The sequence below is a fragment of the Molothrus aeneus genome, chromosome 1, assembly GCF_037042795.1.
Source record: "Molothrus aeneus isolate 106 chromosome 1, BPBGC_Maene_1.0, whole genome shotgun sequence".
Taxonomy (NCBI): Eukaryota; Metazoa; Chordata; class Aves; order Passeriformes; family Icteridae; genus Molothrus; species Molothrus aeneus.
Genome location: NC_089646.1, coordinates 74015259 through 74034317, shown reverse-complemented (window position 1 = coordinate 74034317; position 19059 = coordinate 74015259). Strand labels below are relative to the sequence as shown.

At 34.9% G+C, this 19059-nt stretch overlaps 1 protein-coding gene across 1 annotated transcript in view; it reads right to left on the bottom strand.

Moving 5' to 3' along the window:
- CDH9 (cadherin 9) overlaps positions 1–19059 on the bottom strand; it is a 98538-nt gene that overhangs the window by 15131 nt on the left and 64348 nt on the right. The window contains exons 4-8 of the mRNA XM_066559430.1: positions 9288–9407; positions 7011–7178; positions 3122–3309; positions 1579–1832; positions 175–311 (exon numbers count right to left, since the gene is read on the bottom strand). Of these exons, the coding sequence (XP_066415527.1) occupies positions 175–311; positions 1579–1832; positions 3122–3309; positions 7011–7178; positions 9288–9407 (867 nt within the window). The remainder of the gene's footprint in view (positions 1–174; positions 312–1578; positions 1833–3121; positions 3310–7010; positions 7179–9287; positions 9408–19059) is intronic.

Genomic DNA, 19059 nt, shown 5'->3' with positions numbered 1-19059 from the left:
ATGGGCAAAACATAGCTTAAAATATAAATTAGGCTTTTATATGTGTGCCTTGTCTATCAATAATATCTGGATAAGGGCAAAACTAATGAAATAAGATAAGTCATAGAAACTGTAGAATTTAATTATTTTCTCAGTTCAAATATTCTTCTGAGATAAATTTTATTTTCATCTTACTGATTTCAGTTGCTATGACAGTGATGTTGTGCCAGGGAGTTTCTTCTCGGTCAAGTGGCTTCGAGAGGAATAAGGATCCATTTCCTGAATAGATGTTGAATATTCTGTCAAGGTCAGTGTGTCGATCTACAGAATATCTGTCAAGATACAGTAAAACTGAGCATCACAATCTCCCATTGCAGTCTCCAGTTTAGCTCACAGCCACCTCTAAAAGTTTTCCAATTTTAACTGTTCTTAATCAAGAATGTTTTCTTTGCAATTGACCTAAGTTTTCCCTTAACTACCTGCATGCTACAAATACTTAAAAACAATTTTAAGACTAGTGAGGAGGATGAAGAGCAAAATATTATATGGGTGGTTTTTAGATTGATAATTGAAATTAAATTTTAGCTCATAAAGTGAATTTTGGACTAATAACTAAAAGTGAACTTTTTATGTAAGATTTTTTGCAAATTAATTGTTTCTTAGAGAACTCTGTCACCAAAGGACACATATTGCAGACACAAGAACGTATTAATTTAAAAAAATCTATTTTTGAGGTGTCACAAGGACCACAAACCTGAGAGAAAAATCTTTCAATTACTTGTTCTTTAATATGAACCTTCTTAAAATCTTGTTTTGTGATATTTTCTTTTGCTTTGTTTGTACCCAGTGAGAAAAAACTTGGTTTACAGTTGTTTTCTAATCAGCCTAGTAGCTGGCAGTCATTATCAGGTCAGATTGATATTTTATACATAATTTACTTAAAAATATTTTATTTTCCTCCTCCTCTTACACCTCCTACCTCAACACATACTGCTGTAGGACATAGAAGCCTTGTTCAGAAATGCAGAGATCAATTTTCATAATCACTTGCATGGTTAATAGACAAACTTAAGTGCCTTGTTTGTCACTGCAGATAATAATAGCAGATTGGTAACAATTACAACAATTTCACAGCACTGAACTCTTACTTCTAATTGTTATTACTTTCCTGCAATCATTTCTTATTCAATATACTGTGATAATTAAATAGTTAAGTTATGGAACATGGATGTTATGTACAGAAGTGTGACTGTTATCAAGCATCAGGGAGCACAGAAATACAAAATTTTGAATGTTTTAGATAGTATAAAAGAATAATTTTATGAACAGCTTGGTGAAACTACTAGAACATGCTGGCAATTAAATACTGACATCTCCTTTCTTTTTACCTGGTTCCTGTAGACTGTTCTTAAAAACATTCTCTGCACCGCTCATTGTGCTAATTGTATTTGCCTTCACAAGCTCACATAGATATTTCTCTTGGACACTTTCCAACAACCCCCATGTGCTTTATTACCCAAACAGCCTCTTTCTACCTTGCACTCTCATCATTCTCTGTTGACCCACATCTAAAGAATTTTATATTGTATAATGGCTTACTTTATTGCATTCTTTGCTATATCTGGGTCTTGGGCTACAACCTGCCCAATAATGCTTCCTTCCTTGGCGTCTTCATCTACCTCTATTAAATACCAGGGTCTGCTGAACACTGGAGGTTCATCAATGTCTTCAACAGAAATTTTGACAAAAGCCGTGTCTTTGAATGGCCCCAGCTGAAGAAAACGAGGATCAGGATGAGTGTTGCTTGCTTCTACTTTTAGGGTATATAACACCTTGTTTTCAAAATCCAGATGCTGAGGAGCAAATAATAATAATAATAAAGAAAATTACATCACTTTAAGAAAAATGTAAGTTTTACAGTCTAAATCAAAAGATGAAACATTTTTAGTAGCAAAAGCTCAAAATTTTACTCCATCTTGGAGAAGATGGAGTGTATTAGATCTTATTCTAGACACTAAAATTAAGGATTATTATAGGATAGCAAGGCAGTTATGATCCCTCTGTCTATTAATTGTTCAGGTTCCTGAAAAAACAGGAGGCTTTGACTTATGTAAAAATATAGAAGCATGGAAGTTTTACTCAGTCCACAATAAGGAGTTGTGTAAAGTCTTATTTGTCTCATCACATTGGCAGTAAAAAGAGCAATTATCGCAGTTCTTAAATGATCTTTGTCCTATTTATCTTTTCTTTACTTTCTTTTATCCATTACCATCTATAGTTTGGCACTAGGAACAAACCAGACTTGTCCCTGGTCTCCATGTTCCTTAGTAAAAAGAAAATATGTGAAGTTTGTTTTCAATCCATATGACATTTACATCATGCATATCCATATATGTATATGGAGGTAGACCTTCATAGATACGTATACATAAACAAGTATATGTGTTTCCAAATATGTTTATAGATTGTTATTATATTCATAGGTAGTTATCAATTAATGTTACTGATATATTTAATAACATTAAAATCAAAAAAAGGGTTCAGAGTTTCAGAGGCTGAATTCTGAAAAGCAACCAATAATGTTGTCAGACATGGGATTTTGAATTAAATTTCTGTAAATGTCTTTGCTCTTTGGAGTTTCACTGACATCATATGTAACAACTGAAGTATCACCAAGACTGGACTTAAACCAAGCCAGATTTTAGGGACTGGGGATAACTGGCTGTTGAACAGATTAGAGAGGGAGAGTTTAGTCTTGGACATGCAAATTCATCAAGCTCCAGGTAAGCCTACCACTCTTGTAAGTCTTAGCACAGCAATCAGCTGATAAACCCCACTGTGAACTGAACCTCTCCAAGTTTTCACAGCCCTAATTTGAAAGTACTGTGTGTGAGAGTCTATATATTGAACAGACAGCAGTTCCTGAAATATTGCTTTATGTGAAGTGACATGCCAGTAAATTTCCCTTGAGACTTGAAAATAACAGATACCTGCTGAAGAAAGAGAAGAACAAAACTAATACAACAGCTCCTTGGCAGCCTGACCCCTTGTGAGATCTACCCTCCCTTCCCCTGGAAAAAGAAAAATAACCGTAACACTTGAAGAGCTAAGTACATATGAAAGAGAGGGAGAAAAAGTAAACCTTTTTGACGGTTATAATCCCTTCCTGTGTGTCCTTGTCAGTGATGATATCAAACATGTCTGATCCATCCCCATTGGAGATGCTGTACTCAATCTCTGCATTTTCTCCCACGTCGGGGTCATTGGCTTTAATTCTGCCAAGAGGAGTCCCAGGTGGTGCAGATTCAGGAGAGCTGAACTGATAGGAGCCTAGAAGAGCAAAATCAAACATTTTTTGTTTTGAGAAATATTTTTTTTCTGAATAAAAATTATCTTCAATTTCAACTAGATTTTTTAAAGTAACTTGAAGTTCCAAACACTGTAAGAAAAGTGCCACTAGTCATCACAATAAGCTTTAAAACAGGATTTGGAGTTGATTGACAAACTGTCAAAATATTCAAGTTATTCTTCAAAGCCATATAACACTTCTTTTTTTCTTCATTTTTAAGGGACAAAGGTGCAAAACAGTGAGGTACCAGTTCTTACCCTGATTATTAGCACTACATATATTTTTTTATCTAGAAATGTTCCTAGATATATTTAGAAATAGGAAAGGATTTTATTTTGTTCTCTCAAGGGTGTTCTCAAACAAGAGTTGTAGAAATCAGTGAGGATTTTGGAAAGAGACTAAAACAGAATAACCTTTTCTTTTAATTACTTTGAAATATATTCCAGTAATTGTTCTGTTTGAAAACAATAAATTCATCTGTTATTGATAATACATGGTAAAGAGTCATTGTAAAGGGAATTTGGACACATGTTCATGTTAATTGCTATTTTTATTTTTATAATCAGTCTTCTAGAAAGAAATCTGATTACACAGACCCTTTACTCTTGCTTGTGTGTATGAAAAGTGAATTCAGACGTACTTTCTGACAACTTTTTTTTTTAATCTAATTTTAAAGAAATGCTTCAGCAGAAAAACTATTAATTTCTTCACCAGGAAGAAGCAGATATAGAAGATGTTTCTTCACTAGCAAGACACAAAAAAATTTCAAATTCAGTATTTTCAGTTATTTGCTATCCAGAAAATGTAAAAAAATCCAAACACATCTGATGAGTTCATATTTTGCACATAACAAGCCAGAATCTAATTTTCCTTTTGATCTATTTTTTCATGTAAATTCATATTACTTTACTGAGTGAAGTAGTAGCATTGGAGAAATGCCTTAAGAATGTGACAAAATTAGCACCTAATAAAGGGTACAACCTTTATTCAAAGGATCCAAAGAGGATACATATAAATTGTATTGACTTGTAGTAAAGTACAGTCAACTCTCCTTGTTGCAACAACCCTATTTCTTCTATTTACATGCGCTTTTAAGGCACCTAAAGGATCCTGACCTGATCCATTTAATACAAGGAATGTATCAAAATTGTGAGTGCAGAATGAGTTTCTGTCCGCAGTTGTAAAGACTCGGTACAAAAGAGAGTTCCTGAGAATACCTTATATTTCTATAGATGTGTAGCAAAATGGAAGCTAATGCTTGATGCTAAATTGTGATTGCTGTTCCAAATTCAAGGTTGTAAGTGAAAACTCAGCAGCAGCCTATTTTTCTGTGATCCACACAGAAATGTATATTGTTCCCTCAAACCGGTCTGCAAATGGGATAAAAGGTAGGATTCCTGGCAGCTAAACCATGAATTTCAAGCCTTGAACCCTTGAAAATTCAAGGGTTTGGCAGCTGAGCCAGATCTACCATAAGAACAGATTCAGTCATGGTACTTATCACTCCTTCCAGATAAATACCTCCCTTCAGTGCTTTTTTGTTTGAAAGCATTCCTATTCTTGTGGTACTGTGTGAATGCTACACAATTCAGGATGTGAGATGGCTATTTGGTTTGGAGTACAATAGAATTCAAAATGTGTAAGGTTTTCATTATAGTGCCATTTTAATTCCATTCAGGCCTATGTCTTCTAATTTTCCATGACTACTTCTAGGAAACAAAACAAAACAGAAAATGCTTCTTCTTGATGCAATTTGAACAACCACTACTTCACAGTGCCATTTTACTTTCTCCAGTCCCTCTAAGAAATTAATTTTTGGATCTTAAATACCTTGATATTAACTGGTGTTGCTTGCAACTGCCATTCACCCTCTACTTTGGGCAACAATTTTACTTATTGTTGCTTCAGATAAGAGAAAAAGGAAGACTAATGTTTTCATAAAAAGCAAACTTCCAGAACAGATAGTTTTTTGAAGATGTACCCCTCTTCATAACTACCCAAGAAGAAATCAAATCTGCCTGATATTTCTCTTTCTTTGATTTCGTAGAAAGTGTTACAACCCACTCTGCTGAGGAGAAAGAAAATGAGAGGGAAGGATCACCAGCACAACTGAAACTGCAGCATTGGAAAATCCCACAGCAGGCCTTCTGTAGGCCACACAGTGTGTTTCAGTGATGTTCAAAGTAGAATACTAGGGAGAACATTGTTTGAGGCATCAAATTGTGTAAATTTCTCCAAAAAAGTACCCATCGCAAAGTTTATTGAAATAATCAGAAAAGCTTTCAGAGACTTGAGGTTTCAGTTAATTTTGAAAGAGAATTCTTTTTCAGAAGAACACAGGCTAAGGGGACTGGAAACTTTAAATTATTTTTCAGTTCTATATGTTCTTCATTCTTTCTTTTATCTTGTTTGATTTTATTCAACAGTGAGGCTTACAAGGCAATGTGCCACCATAAATTATAATTTAGGTTCCAGAATTTCTATTTGCCAAAATATTATAGGCTTGCATTATGCTATACATTTTTAAAAAGTATCCCCTCATGAAGTTGAACAGGAATTTCAGTTAATTGATGTTTGAATTTACCATGTGAAGGTGATTCTCATCAAGTGAACTCTGAATGTGAATTGAAATTATATTTCTTTATGAGGGTTGCAGTACTTCCCCTCCCCTCTCTTCTTTTAAAGCAACGTGTTATCATGGATAGAGATTAAAACAGTAATTTATAATTCCAAAGATCTATTCTTCCATGCTGTCAGAGTTTTCCAATATTTTTTTTTTAAAACTGCACTAGGTTGAACAGTTTGTACTATTCTGGGTGTACTTATTGCCATAGTACTGAAGTGCTTTTCCAGTCCAGGAGAGCATTTTATAAATCAGCTCTCTTTGTTCAGTCCTTAGTGTATCTATAAAGAGAGCCAGGTCTCTCATCAGTGTGAACAAGCAATTCAAATTTTATTATGTGGACACTTTTCTGGCAGGCACTGAACCGAGGCTGTAAATTTCTCCTATCTGCAGCCTATCAAACAGTTATCAGACACCGACTGTAACAACATGACATTAAATTTAAACACTGGCCTAGCATAAAAAGAATTTTGTAGGATATTACTCTGAAGTTTTCTGTATTGTGCAGCTTTCTGCTATTTGCTATTTTTTTCTTGTACAAAGATACTTAAAAAAAACCCCTTATTTTATTGTGTCAGACTGGCCTAGATTATCAAAATCATTCAAAAACTGAACAAAGATTATTAGTACCTAAACCAAATGCTTAGACTGCCAGCAGAACAAATGACCTGATCAACTCTGCCTGTGGAAGTCAGAACATTAGAAAACCTGCGATGTATTTTCTTGCTTCAACACAGGGAACTAAAAGAACAGATCCTTATATTTTGTAGTTAAATTCCTCTAAAGTCCCTGCAGTTGGCCTAAATTAGTGTTACAGTTTATATTTCTGTAAGCAGAATAAGAATGAGAAGTTTATCACTCCAACAAAGAATTTGATGTTATAAAAAATGTAGGCAGAGATTCCCATTTGCCTTGGAATGCTGCAAAATAAACTGACAGAGCAGTGGTTAAGTACTACAAAAACAATGATTAAAAAAACCAAAACTTCCAGATGGCCAAAGCAAACCAGCTGATTTTTGAGAGGTTCTTTGGAAAACCAAACCATTAGAGGCTCCATACTCTGGGGGAAGCGAGGTGGATTGTCATTGACGTCAGTCAGTGTGATGTTCACGGTGGTGGTCCCTGATAGTCCTCCCATCTGGCCTCCCATGTCTTTAGCCTGGATGACCACTTGGTATTGCTCCCTGTTTTCTCTGCTCATGTCTGGTAAAGCAGTCTTGATTACGCCTTGAAGGAGTGAAATAAAGGAGAGACAGAGAGGTGAAGGAGAAGCCCCATCCACAATAATCTCAGAGCTCTTGGATGGATTCATGTCAGATACACTGTGCAGATGATAATCCATAGCAATCACAACAAGGTATACTGCAATAAACCTTTCAATCTATGGATGATTTAATGTGATTTTAAGAAAAGAGACAAAAAATGTAACAGACATTATTCATTGTTTTTGTTTTGCTAAATTGATTTAATTATTCTTTTAATGACAAAAAATATCAATATGTTCATTGAATTAACAAAATTCTGCAGTTTTTATCCTCAGTTATTATTTACTATATTGTGTAATCTTCAGCCCTGGTGACATTTTGATATTATAGCACAAGGCTGAACTCTAACATGCTCACGATTCGTTATTCTGGGCTGTAATAGATCATTGATTTTGATGCTCAGTGATGTCCACTGTCAGTCAGGAGCTACAGCTAATAAAATAATTGGAGAAGAGTCTAAAATTAGTTTTGAAAAGTCTTTTTAGGGTGTCCAGTTTGAAGGATTTCATAACTGTAATTTGAATGTCTGAGACATTTTTGCAGTACACGAAAAAAATAAACGTCTCAGGTGAGAAAACCAAAAGTGGTGCTGTACACCACTTGATTAAAGTTCCTTTTTGAAAACCAAGCAAAGCTTTTTGTTTTTATTTAGAAGAGTAGTGGCTTTTCAAAGCTGGAGTGAGCAGAGCTTTCTTTTGTGAAGTGGGAAAATGTAAGCATAGTGTCCTTTTCTGCTGGGAGGATTCACAGCCTTTCCCTTTCTTTCTCAGAAGAAGGCTTTCATTATAGGCTCAGTTTGATATTACACAGAAAAAAAAAAAGGCAACCCTGGAAAATTTATACTTCTAGCAAGTGACTGAAATAAAGAAAAAACCTTTGCAGCTTATGACATTTATGTCTGAGCCAGGATTACCAGGTTCTGATTATCATACCTAGGCTTACTAATATATGTAACATAAAACAGCAAATTGGATTAAAATGAGAAAATTAATCCCTGAACCAAAGATGAGAGGCTGGGTGTTTCCCTTACTGCCTGCCTGCCTAAACACCTGCTGCCATTATTAATTTCCCATGTTGTACTGGTCCTGTTTCCCTGCTCATACCTGGTAATGATGTTTGAGTAGGGGACTGGAGAAAAGAGAAAAAAAAAAGAGAGAGGTTGAAAAGGGGGAAAATTCAAACACTTTTATCCAATGCAAAATTTTTATGCTCCCTTTTAAAATTGTAGCCTTGTCATTAATTATCTTTTGCATATTATGTCTTTGATGTATTTAGAAAAATCCCAAATTGTTTCAACATAAAGTTAGCCATCATCTGAGCACTCTCAATGGATCAGGAACTTCAGAGATTCTGCACAGAGTTGCACTTAAATTCTCAATTAGAAAACCAGAATAATTTTGATAACATGCAAGAAAAACTAATTCAATGCCTATTGAGTCTTGAGTGCCTTAGGATCAGATATTTGGAATAGGAGAGTTCTGGTGACATCTTTCTTTTCTGACCCCTAATTTTGAGTCATAGATGTCCAAAATTCATACTTTTTTTTTTTTTTTAGTTTGTGTTTGTCTCTTATCCAAATTCTTGCATAAGAGTGAAAAAGGCTTCAATTCATTCTTTTCAATTTAAAAGCATTAATAGTACTTGCTTCAGTGTCCATAACTCTTGGAATCATAATACAGCTTAAAAAAAAAACTTAAGTTAAAAATTAACTGATTAAAATCAGTGGTCAGGGATCTATTCCAAACTTTTAGAAATAGTTAATTACCTGTGAGATTTTTTTTTTACCTTATAGTATGAAAATGTCCAGCTCCTATATATATTTTTTGAATGTAAACAGATGAAATTCCCAGAAACTGGTGTAAATAGGCTCGGGACTAATTTTGATGAGTCTTTGGAACCTTTACAGTATTTTGCACCTTTTTTTTTAAAAAACTTTTGGCCTTTACAGTTAACAATCATCTTCTGGAAACCTTAGTTATACCAAGAAAAGCAATTTTTCTGCATTAATATAATTTTACTGGACAAAGCATACTTTTATTTTGATTCCAGTGAGACTGAATGGATTGCTAACCTGTTTCTGGATCCACTGAGAAATATGGCTGTCCCTGGAGGATGCTGTACACCACTTTGGCACTGTTCCCATAGTTGGCATCATCAGCATCTGTGGCTGTCACCTGAATAACAGATGTACCTAAAAAGGTACCAAGCAAAGAATCAGCAGATTTTAGGAAGGCATCTACTTCTTGTAAACCATATACAGTTGTTGAAGTATTGAATTTAGTAAGAAATCAAACAACATCCACTGGAGCAATCCAGAGTTATCCTACTCAAGAGAATAAATAAAATCCCATCTTCCTGGTGACTGTGACTAAAATCATTATCACTTAAGATTCATGCTTCAGTTTAACAAGACAAACATACAGGGGCTGACAGGGACATCTTTGAAACCCAACACAGCATTAGGTTTTTTTGGTGATCAAACAGCTAGGAAGATTGTTCTCTGACAATAACACAACCTCAGCTGAAACTGTTCACTTAAAGCTTTGGTTTAATTAATAAAACAACCTAAAGCAAATTTCCCCATACTAATTTTCTGCTCAGATGACAAATGTCAAGTGTCTGAATTTTGGCTCAATAGAACATTTTGTCTCATCCTAAACTGATTTTTTCAGTTTCTATTTAAAAAAAGATTGGTTTTTCAATAAGAAATACAATTTGTGGGATATGGTTGGGTTTTTTTCTCTCTTGGTCAAAGTTATTTGGCAAATATAGGACATTAAATGCTGCTAATGTTTTTTTGGCATTCACTTATTTTATGTGACAATAGTTTACCCTTGTCCTGTGATCATAAAAAAGAAAATATAGGTTATATGGGATTATAAGTACTGTGAGCCAATACATTTGGTATAGTTTATGGGTTAGAAGCAAATGAAAGCTTCTGTAAAGCCTTTCTTATAAGATATAAAAGCACAAAGATATCCTTCACATGCTTTTTTTTTCCTTAGCATTTAGATGTCAGAATGCATTTTGCTCACACAATCTAGAGCTGACAAATGTCTAGATAGGTGCAGGCAGTCCAATAGCTAGAGGTGTAAAGGTGCTTGACTCCTTGCCAGGGGATGAAGGCTGACTGAGAAGAAGCTCTTTACCCTATCTTTGGCCAAGTTTTTTTTTTTGGGGCGGGGGGAGGGGTTGTTTGGTTTTTTTGGTTGTTGTTTTTGGTTTTGTTTCTTTTTTTTGTTGTTTTTATCTCACTTTCTTTGCAAGGAAAAGTTCTAGCAAGCACTGTCGATTTAATTGATATCATTCCCTATTCCTATTTTTCTCTACCTTCAGTCTCTCTAGATTGAAGTTCCCTCAGATAACTTGCAGGCAAATGTCTGTCTTGACTATAAATTTAGAAGGACCTCATTTACCAGTGATTAATGACACTGTAGTGAATCATTTGTACTGTTGCTTTTGAGCATATCCCAGGGATTGGGAAAAGTAGAAATCCAGAGTTATCAAAACCAATTTGTGACAGTACGTTATTATCAGGTCCTGTTAGATGCAACTATTTTTTTCATAGTACATAATACAGCTTTAAAAATAATAGTTTTACCTACACAACAATTACCAATATTTCAGGTGATCTGAAGAGCATGTAAAGAGAGGATGAATAATTCTCTCTGCAACACACCACCACAAAAAAAGTTGTAAAACTGCTTTGTCACAAATCATCAGACTCTGAAGATGATTTTTGCCATCAGGTACCTGGATTACTTTTTTGCCTGGTTAAACAGCTAGTGGTCATCTCTGTGCCAAGCTGAACTGTAAAGGTTGTCCCAAAGAAGTGAATATTTAAGGACATTTTAATCACTAGCAGTGCCCAGCAGAACTGCTCATCCAGACAAAAAAAATCAAGACAGTTCTTTGATAGTCGTAAAGTTCCATAAGTCCCATCTGTGTTCAGAAAAGCAAGTTAAATCCCCTGCCTCCTCAAGGCAAACAGGGAAAGAGTCAATATCTCTTGCTAACCTATAAAAAAACCATAATAAATAGAAAAATCTGCTTATACTGTGTGACATTGTAGCATCTAGAAGTTAAGAATCAAGAGTAATTTAGCTGTCCATCACCAAAGAACCCAACCAAAATACCTTAATCAGAAAAGGTTTTTTCTGTGGCCTCCTGATCTAGGCACTGTCATGGACTGACACAGAAGTTTGAGAATGATTATAGCAACCAAATGCACATTAATGTTCTTCATTTTTTTTTCCCAGTGTACTGTTTTGGTGAAGAGAAAAAAATGCTGAATTTGTTTTGAGTTAGCTTTTGTTTTTTCTTTTTTAGAGCAGTTATTACAGAGCTTAGGGGAGACTTTGGGAGACTTCTGTGTTTGTCTCATTGGAATGTCTCTTTGTTTCCTGAGGCTCAAGTGCCATATAATTATGGTTGCTGAGGGGTGTACAGAAGATGTAACCATAAAGAAACTTTTCGTGTGGTGAAAAGATAGTATTACAAATCTCCTTATTTTTGTTAAACTAATAGTACAGCTGTGAAAAATTATTAACGAGAGTATAGCCTCAAAAAATTCAATGTCAGCAGGCAGTTAAGTCTCTTTGCCAAATCTCTTTGTCTGCTGTATCAAAAAGAAGGATGCTCACAAATGGTAGACAGTACTTGTGCAACTTTCTTTCATGACATAAGAAATACTCTTCGCTTTTTGGGTCAGAAATGACAGTGAAATAAGGACAATGAAATGAATGAACTAAATATTAATTAGGAATAATTGGTAAAGAGTAAAAAATTTCTAATCAAAGAAAAGTAGCCTTATCTTTGCCCCACAGGGATGGTAGCCACTGTCGTAAAGTGGTTCATTTAAAAAAAATCTGTTCATTTATTTGCTTATTTATAGTCTAGATTACCTCACAAGCATCCTCTTACCACATTTGTCAGAGGAAATCAGCTTGATTTAAAGTACAAATAGGCTGTCTGGATGAATACAGCAGGAGTGAAGAAAACAAGTACAGTGTGGGAAGAACAGGGAGTGGGGGAAGTTATTTTTGTGTTTACCTTTGTTTTTCAACATCCAACTCTATTTTTAATATGCAGTAAATTAAATTCATTTTTCAAGTGAAGTCTGTTTTCACCCTTGTGATAATTGATAAGTAGTCACTCAATCTTTGCTTCAACCCATGAGCTTTTCCATTTTCTTTTATCTCCCAGTTTTGTTGAGGAGGGGAGTGAGAGAGGAGTTGGATGGGCTTCTGGCAGACAGCCATGATCAAATGTGCCACAGAGCAAATTGGTGTGAAGAATGACACAGAAAATGTGAGAATAACTGCAATAGCAGTCCAAGTAGTGATAACATCAATCTTCTGAATAGGCAAGTCTACTTCAACCCAATCCAACCCAGCAAGTTTAATCCATTTCAGGATGGTAACTAAATCTCAGAGTTCTCAAGAGGTATGTTCTCCTTTTCCTTTTCCTTTTCCTTTTTCTCTTTTTCTTTTCTCATTCTTTTTCTTCTCTTTCTCTTTGTCTTGAGAATGGAAACTTGAGCACTTTGATACATATATGTTGCATGATGTATGGGGTCCTAATGTAGGGGCAGCAAACTGCACAAACTTTGAAGGTAACCTGAGAGAAGAAAAATCTAAATCTGTGTGAGGAGTGCTTCTATATGTGTTTGTGTATGGATAAAAATTCATGTAAGTGCATGTAAAAATGTAGAACCCAAAAAGGAAAACTATTAGAGAGAGCATCTCATCATATCTATGAAGTGTCAGAATTGAGAGTCTGTAACACAGATTACTAGAAATCATGAAGAGTGAGCCATAAATTTGAAAAAAAACCCACAACATTTGAAATGAGAATGCTTTTATGAATTATGTTTAAAATGCTTTCTATCCCTTTGTGCTATTAAGTGTTTGAAAGAGTCCCTCTGGTATAATTAGGTCTCCCAGCATGATACCAGAGTCCATTGCAAAACTGAAGTAAATAGCTTGAGGAGGATTGTTGCAGTGCAAAAGAGGTCTTCCACTAGATGAGACAGGCGAATATTTTGTTATCTTTTCATGTGAAGTCGTGCTGTTCAGCATGCAACTCTTGTTCCTACTTGGCTCTTTTGGCTGACCTGAATTACAACAGTTTCTGCCAGTCAGAAGGATATATCTGCATCTACTGGAAAATTTTAGTTTTACTGATAATTTGTTTGCAAACCTTCATTTTAAACAGTGTTCTCCGTCTTGGGAGAAGAAAATGAGCAGATTATGCTGTTAGTAATGTGTGCTTCAAGATTCTACTATGAATGTTGGATAAAAAATGACCTTGATTTAAATATCATTCAGAACCAAGTCTCTTTTTTCTTTTTTTTTTTCAAAAGAGAAATCTGTGAGTTCAAAATGCATTTTGAACATTCTGACATTTTTTATATAACTTGTATTTCAGAACAATTCAAACTTCTGATTTAAAGAAAAAATAAGAAGGCTTAGGGTTTCTTTGGCCAGCATAAAGTATTCAAAAAGTTGTTTGGAAATAAAACAGTCTGAAAATGCTGAAACAGGATGTTTTTACATTATGAGACAGCTTAATTTCCATTTTTTTTTTAAGTCTACTTCTCTCAAAACTGGCAATTATTGAAAAGTTCTGACTTTTACAGAGGAGTTTTGTCTGTGTATGTGCAGAAAGTCTGTTTCATTTTCAGAAATAGAAGACCAGCTGGGGTAAGTGGAGAGGCAGGAAGGACTTTATCTCCCTAAAGGAGAAGCTCTTATGCTTGCTTCCTGTTTTCAAACACAATGGAAATCTGCAGTTTGTCAAGTTTATTTGCAGAGGGAAAATTTAAAAGAGGATTGCTTTTACCAGCAAAAAAGATTTGGGTAAGTTCTGGAAAACCTCTGGAGGCAAAATTGTGAATTTTGTATATCTAGAAGCCTTAAAGAGGATGAATGGACACATAGTCTGCTCTGATAATATTGCTCCAAGGATTATCCAGACGTAGTCTGGAGATGCCCCTGATGAAAACATGAGTAAAATTTTAAGTGAGTACAGAAATTTTGAGGGGTTTTAAACCAATTTTGTCTTTGAGAGCAGGTTGGTCTCTCTGGAGAACAAGTGGACAATGAACCGGACAAACTAAGGAGCTATGTGGCACTACCCAAGCCTAAAAAGTTTAGGGAGGCATTGGGCTCACCACCAAGTATCTCATACCCTATCAGCTGGATGACATCCCTTCTGACTACTTTCTATGTGAAGGACAGGACTAAATAAGGTTGAGATACAGCTCTTATATTTTGATTGGAAGAAAATCTAACTAAAAAGCTGAAAGAATAGTGAACCACAAAGTGAACTGTGCTCTTTTGAACATAACCACAATTTAGTGGGGCTTTCACTAGACTGGTCTTCCTTTTCTGTAGAAAGGGCCAGCAGGTTGGTAACATGAAAGATTTTGTAGAACAAAGGAAAAGAACAAATAAAAGCAGAAAAGGAATAAGTTTCAACAGGTAAATAGATATGTGATCCAAGGCAGAACAGGAGTAAATGGGCATGACCAAGTATAAAAAACCCAAAAATTAGAACAAGTAAGCAACCTGAGGAGCTAGACCCAAAGAGCAATAGCATTAAAATGGAAAAGTAGAAAGGACTTTAAAATGTAGTTCAGCCATATATATTGAGAAGAAGTGTTGTAAGAAGACAAAAGAGAGGAGGTAAAAGATGGCATAAAAGAGGACACTCAGTAAATAATTAATGAATTACGTTTTACCAAGTTTAAAAATTTTTAATAATCTATTGCATAGTTATGAGGTGAAGCTTAATTTAACTTGAAAATATGCTGTCTTATTTTCATGTATCTTGTCTCACAAAAGTTTTGATTGAGAAATCAGTTGATATACTAGCTACTGTACATGGTTACTCTGCCCTTGTTTTTGATATACAGTGACCTCCAACCCAGGAATCACAAATTTTGAACCGCTGTGGTGTAGGTAAAGAGTCACTGCAATCCCTGCTAATGTGACTAAAAGTAATTTGTGAGAGATTTAACAAAGCCAAGCTACGCTGCCTTTCCGTCAGAACTACTTTTTCCTCTACATTTCAGTCCATAGCAGTAAAAGCAGATAGACCAAACCACTCATTTCAGAAATACAAGATGCTATTTTTGCACACCTTTACTGCCAAAACAGTACTTTATATTTTGTAAGCAAAATGAGGAAACAATGCTCATAATTTCTTGCGTGTGGCATTGGGATGGTTTGGGGTTTTCTTTACTGCATCTTTTTCTATGACAGAAAGAAACCCCCTTTTAGATTGTGTTATGAGAGCTTGCATTAGAGCAGGAACCAAGCCCTAGTGATTGTCTCACCACACAGAGAGATTTAATATGACTAAACTGCTCTGTCTATAATCTGCCTGCATTTGCCAGTGAATAAAATACATATACCATTGTAACATAATGTCGGAAACTGAACCAGGAAAGAATGGCTAAAGCTTAACAAAGTCTCCAGCACTCACCCTCCCGCTGTTTGATACCTTGATACAGTAACTTTAGTTTTCCTTTGGCAGTAATTGTAACTGTGAAGTGCATCAGATGGCCTGCATGAGAATTTGAAAAGCATTATGGATGCAATAACAAGTGGGAAACAGTAAAAAGAATGAGGAATAATTTGAAGGACTGGTGAGTGAACAACTCTGTGCAAGTTTATTCTTTTGTGAAGCTCCTTTTTCCCCCTTCTCACCATAAGGTCACTTCTGAAACAGTAATACTGGTGCAATCAAATGGCAGAGATGATACAGAGAATAGTCAGACTCTTTCAAGTGTTAATGCAGATTAGCTTTTATATTTCATTTTCTAATGACTAAAGAGGCACAGTAAAAAATTATCTGCCATCCTTAATAAATGACCTGCAGCTTAGAAATCTTGATTTTGTTCAATACTTTAAATATGTAAATGCATATTTACAATTAGAAAACCTTTTTTTAAGGCAGAACAAGTGTCTACAGTCTATGTTTATAAATACACCAAATTCCAATTAAAACACTTAATCACATAATTATCCTCAAAATTTCAATTCAAAATAATGGTGAAATTCCCTGGTAATGTTTCTGGGTCTGAAGCTGCTGTATGTACAGAGGGTTGATCCAACTAGAAGTAGCTGCTAATGAAACTGACATGTTGAAGGAGCCACAAGTAATGCTGTAATATGGCCATAAATCACCCTGATTAGTCCTAATCTGCCCACAGGGGATGTGGAAATAGGCCACCTGTATGAACTGGCAGCTGCCCTCCATGACAGGTCAATCACAACAGCTCCACAACTTGTTTCCTTTTTAAAGATGAGAGCGGCAATTTTCACCCCATGCCCCATCTTAATTTCTGGAATATTCCAAAAGAGAGAAACAACATTCTGCTGCTTTTATGATTAAACATAGGAAGAGTTCATCCTGTTGATCCTATTAAGAGAAGCAGTAGTTCATAAAGGCTGCAGCACGCTTACCTCTTGGTTAAAAATCACTACTCCTAGCCAACAGTTTCAAAGAAGGCTTTAGTTTTATTTATAAGGTTTTAAGTAAGAACTTTAGAAATTGTTTGGAAGACCACAACTACTTTTGAGAAAAGGGCGAAGCAGAAAGCATCTTAAAGCTGTACTACATGAATGAAGGAAGCTAAGAATAGTGAAGAAATAGCATTTGTATGATTAAGTCATTATTCTATAAATTAAAAATAAAAAAGAAAAAAAGCAAGCTTAAAAGAAACAGTTTTCAAAGTTTCAGTTCTGATGTACATGCCTGTACTGTTCTGTATTTTGCAATGCAACACTAGAAGTTATGAGTTTTTTTGAGAAGGAACAAGTTAACTTTCTGTACTTATTTTTCAGTTGCTCCTTTTTTGAGCTCAGCTTATGTATCTCTTTATGAGTTTTTGAATTTATATCTATGAATGAAATCTAGAATCTTACTCTCATTTGCATTTTCAAAATTAGCCTCTAATACAAATTAATGGGAATCTTTACAGAGTTTGTATTTTTGCCAGATCTGCAAACAGGTGCATTTTAAAGCCACATGTGAATCTCTATTATGACCAGGAGCAAGAACATAATTTTTATAATGACAGGCTGGCCTCATCTTTATGTTACTTGGGATCATTTTTGTCATCTATTGGAACTCCTTTTTGGGTAGTGATAGAGTTTGTCTCTTTAAACATTAATACAGCTGTGGAAAGCAGCAATTTCCATAAAAATGCAGTCAATGAAGTATTATGGCAGCCCTAAATTTACATTAGTTTATAATATGTGATTCATGAAAATCTCTTGCTTCTGTAATGTTTAGATACTCTGGATATTGTTGGGTAAAATAACAATAAAGAACTATAATTTTTGAGGAGAAATGGAGTTAAAAACAAAGCAAAATAATAAATTCCAGGATTATCTCAATTATTTTCTTTTTAAAGGTATGTTTATTAGAGTACCATTTTTGCACAAAAGCAGAACACGTCTAGTGTGTGCATGTGTGTATATATAAGTAAATACAGATGTAAGTATATAAAAATATATCTGTGTGGGTGTATTGGTGTAGATATATGTCTAGAATATTAAGTAGGGCCAATCAAGAGATTTTGCCCTTATTGTCAATAGGCACTTCATTTACCTTCAAAAGTGTTCAAATGCCTTAAGTATAATGTGTCAAATAATTCAAAGGCAGAAGTATTCTGCTAAAGACTGTTGAATTTTCACTATGTCTGCAAATCAATTGGAAATTCATTGGTGATTTAGTGCAAGACTCCTCTCACAGTAAATAATCATGGGGACAATCTCATTTGCACATATCTCACAGATGGACGTGTTTCTATTTGAAGAAAATTAAAGGTGCTGACTACAAGTTACTTGCTTGGGAAATACTCCTAAAAATGCCTGAGACAACTTGAAAAATGCTTAGATGCTGTGGTGATTAAGACTCAGTGAAAATTAATTTGACATATTCATTGAGACAGTTTGTTTATTTTCCTCAGGTAGACACACCTTCCTGATAGCCAAGGTGTCTTTTAAAATTGTAGTCATGAAGTCAGTAAGTATCAGTCTTCTGGACCATGAAATATAATATTATTTTTTAACCTTCCTCTCTCCTAAACCACATTTGTGAACTAAAAAGGTGGTTACCCTTTAGGTGTGTGGTAATTTCTTTTCACGACTGTCACATATTTTGACTTTATGGGGAAATAAAGCTTTCAATTTTTTTTTTACTGTGTACATAGCCTAATTTATCACAGGTTATTTATCATTGGTCTTAGAATAGAATGAAGTAACTGTTATTGAGCTGCCTTTCTGGCAGGAAGCGTTGATGAGAATTTGGAGTTTATTGGCAGTTAAATGTAAGATATTCAAACATGTACATACTTTGGAAACATTAAGTTAGATTGCATTGTTCTGGATTGGTGCAGAGGGTTGTTTGCTTTTAATCTCCAATTAGGTGTGAGCAATGTATTTTGACTATGAAGATATGGAAAAATTTTATGAGGAATAAAACTGATACTTGTACAGATCTTAATTATTCTTGATGTTAATTTTACAGGGTTATGCATCTATGAGGTTGTAGGAAAAAGCTACTCTGGAAAGTGTTCTGAAGCATCTGGTAAGGTAGTACAAAATTAAATAAATGTGAACATCAGGATTTCTGTCACTGTGGAAACTTGCGGTTGTACATTTTGCAAGATATTGAGAAAAATACATGAGAAATGCTGTAACCTATTCATTCTCATGCTTACTAAAATATGAGTAACAATGGGAATAATATCAAGCACTTTTCAAAAAAGCAGAAGTCAGACAAGAGAGTCCAGGATAACATTTTTCTTACCTTCATTTTCTTGACTC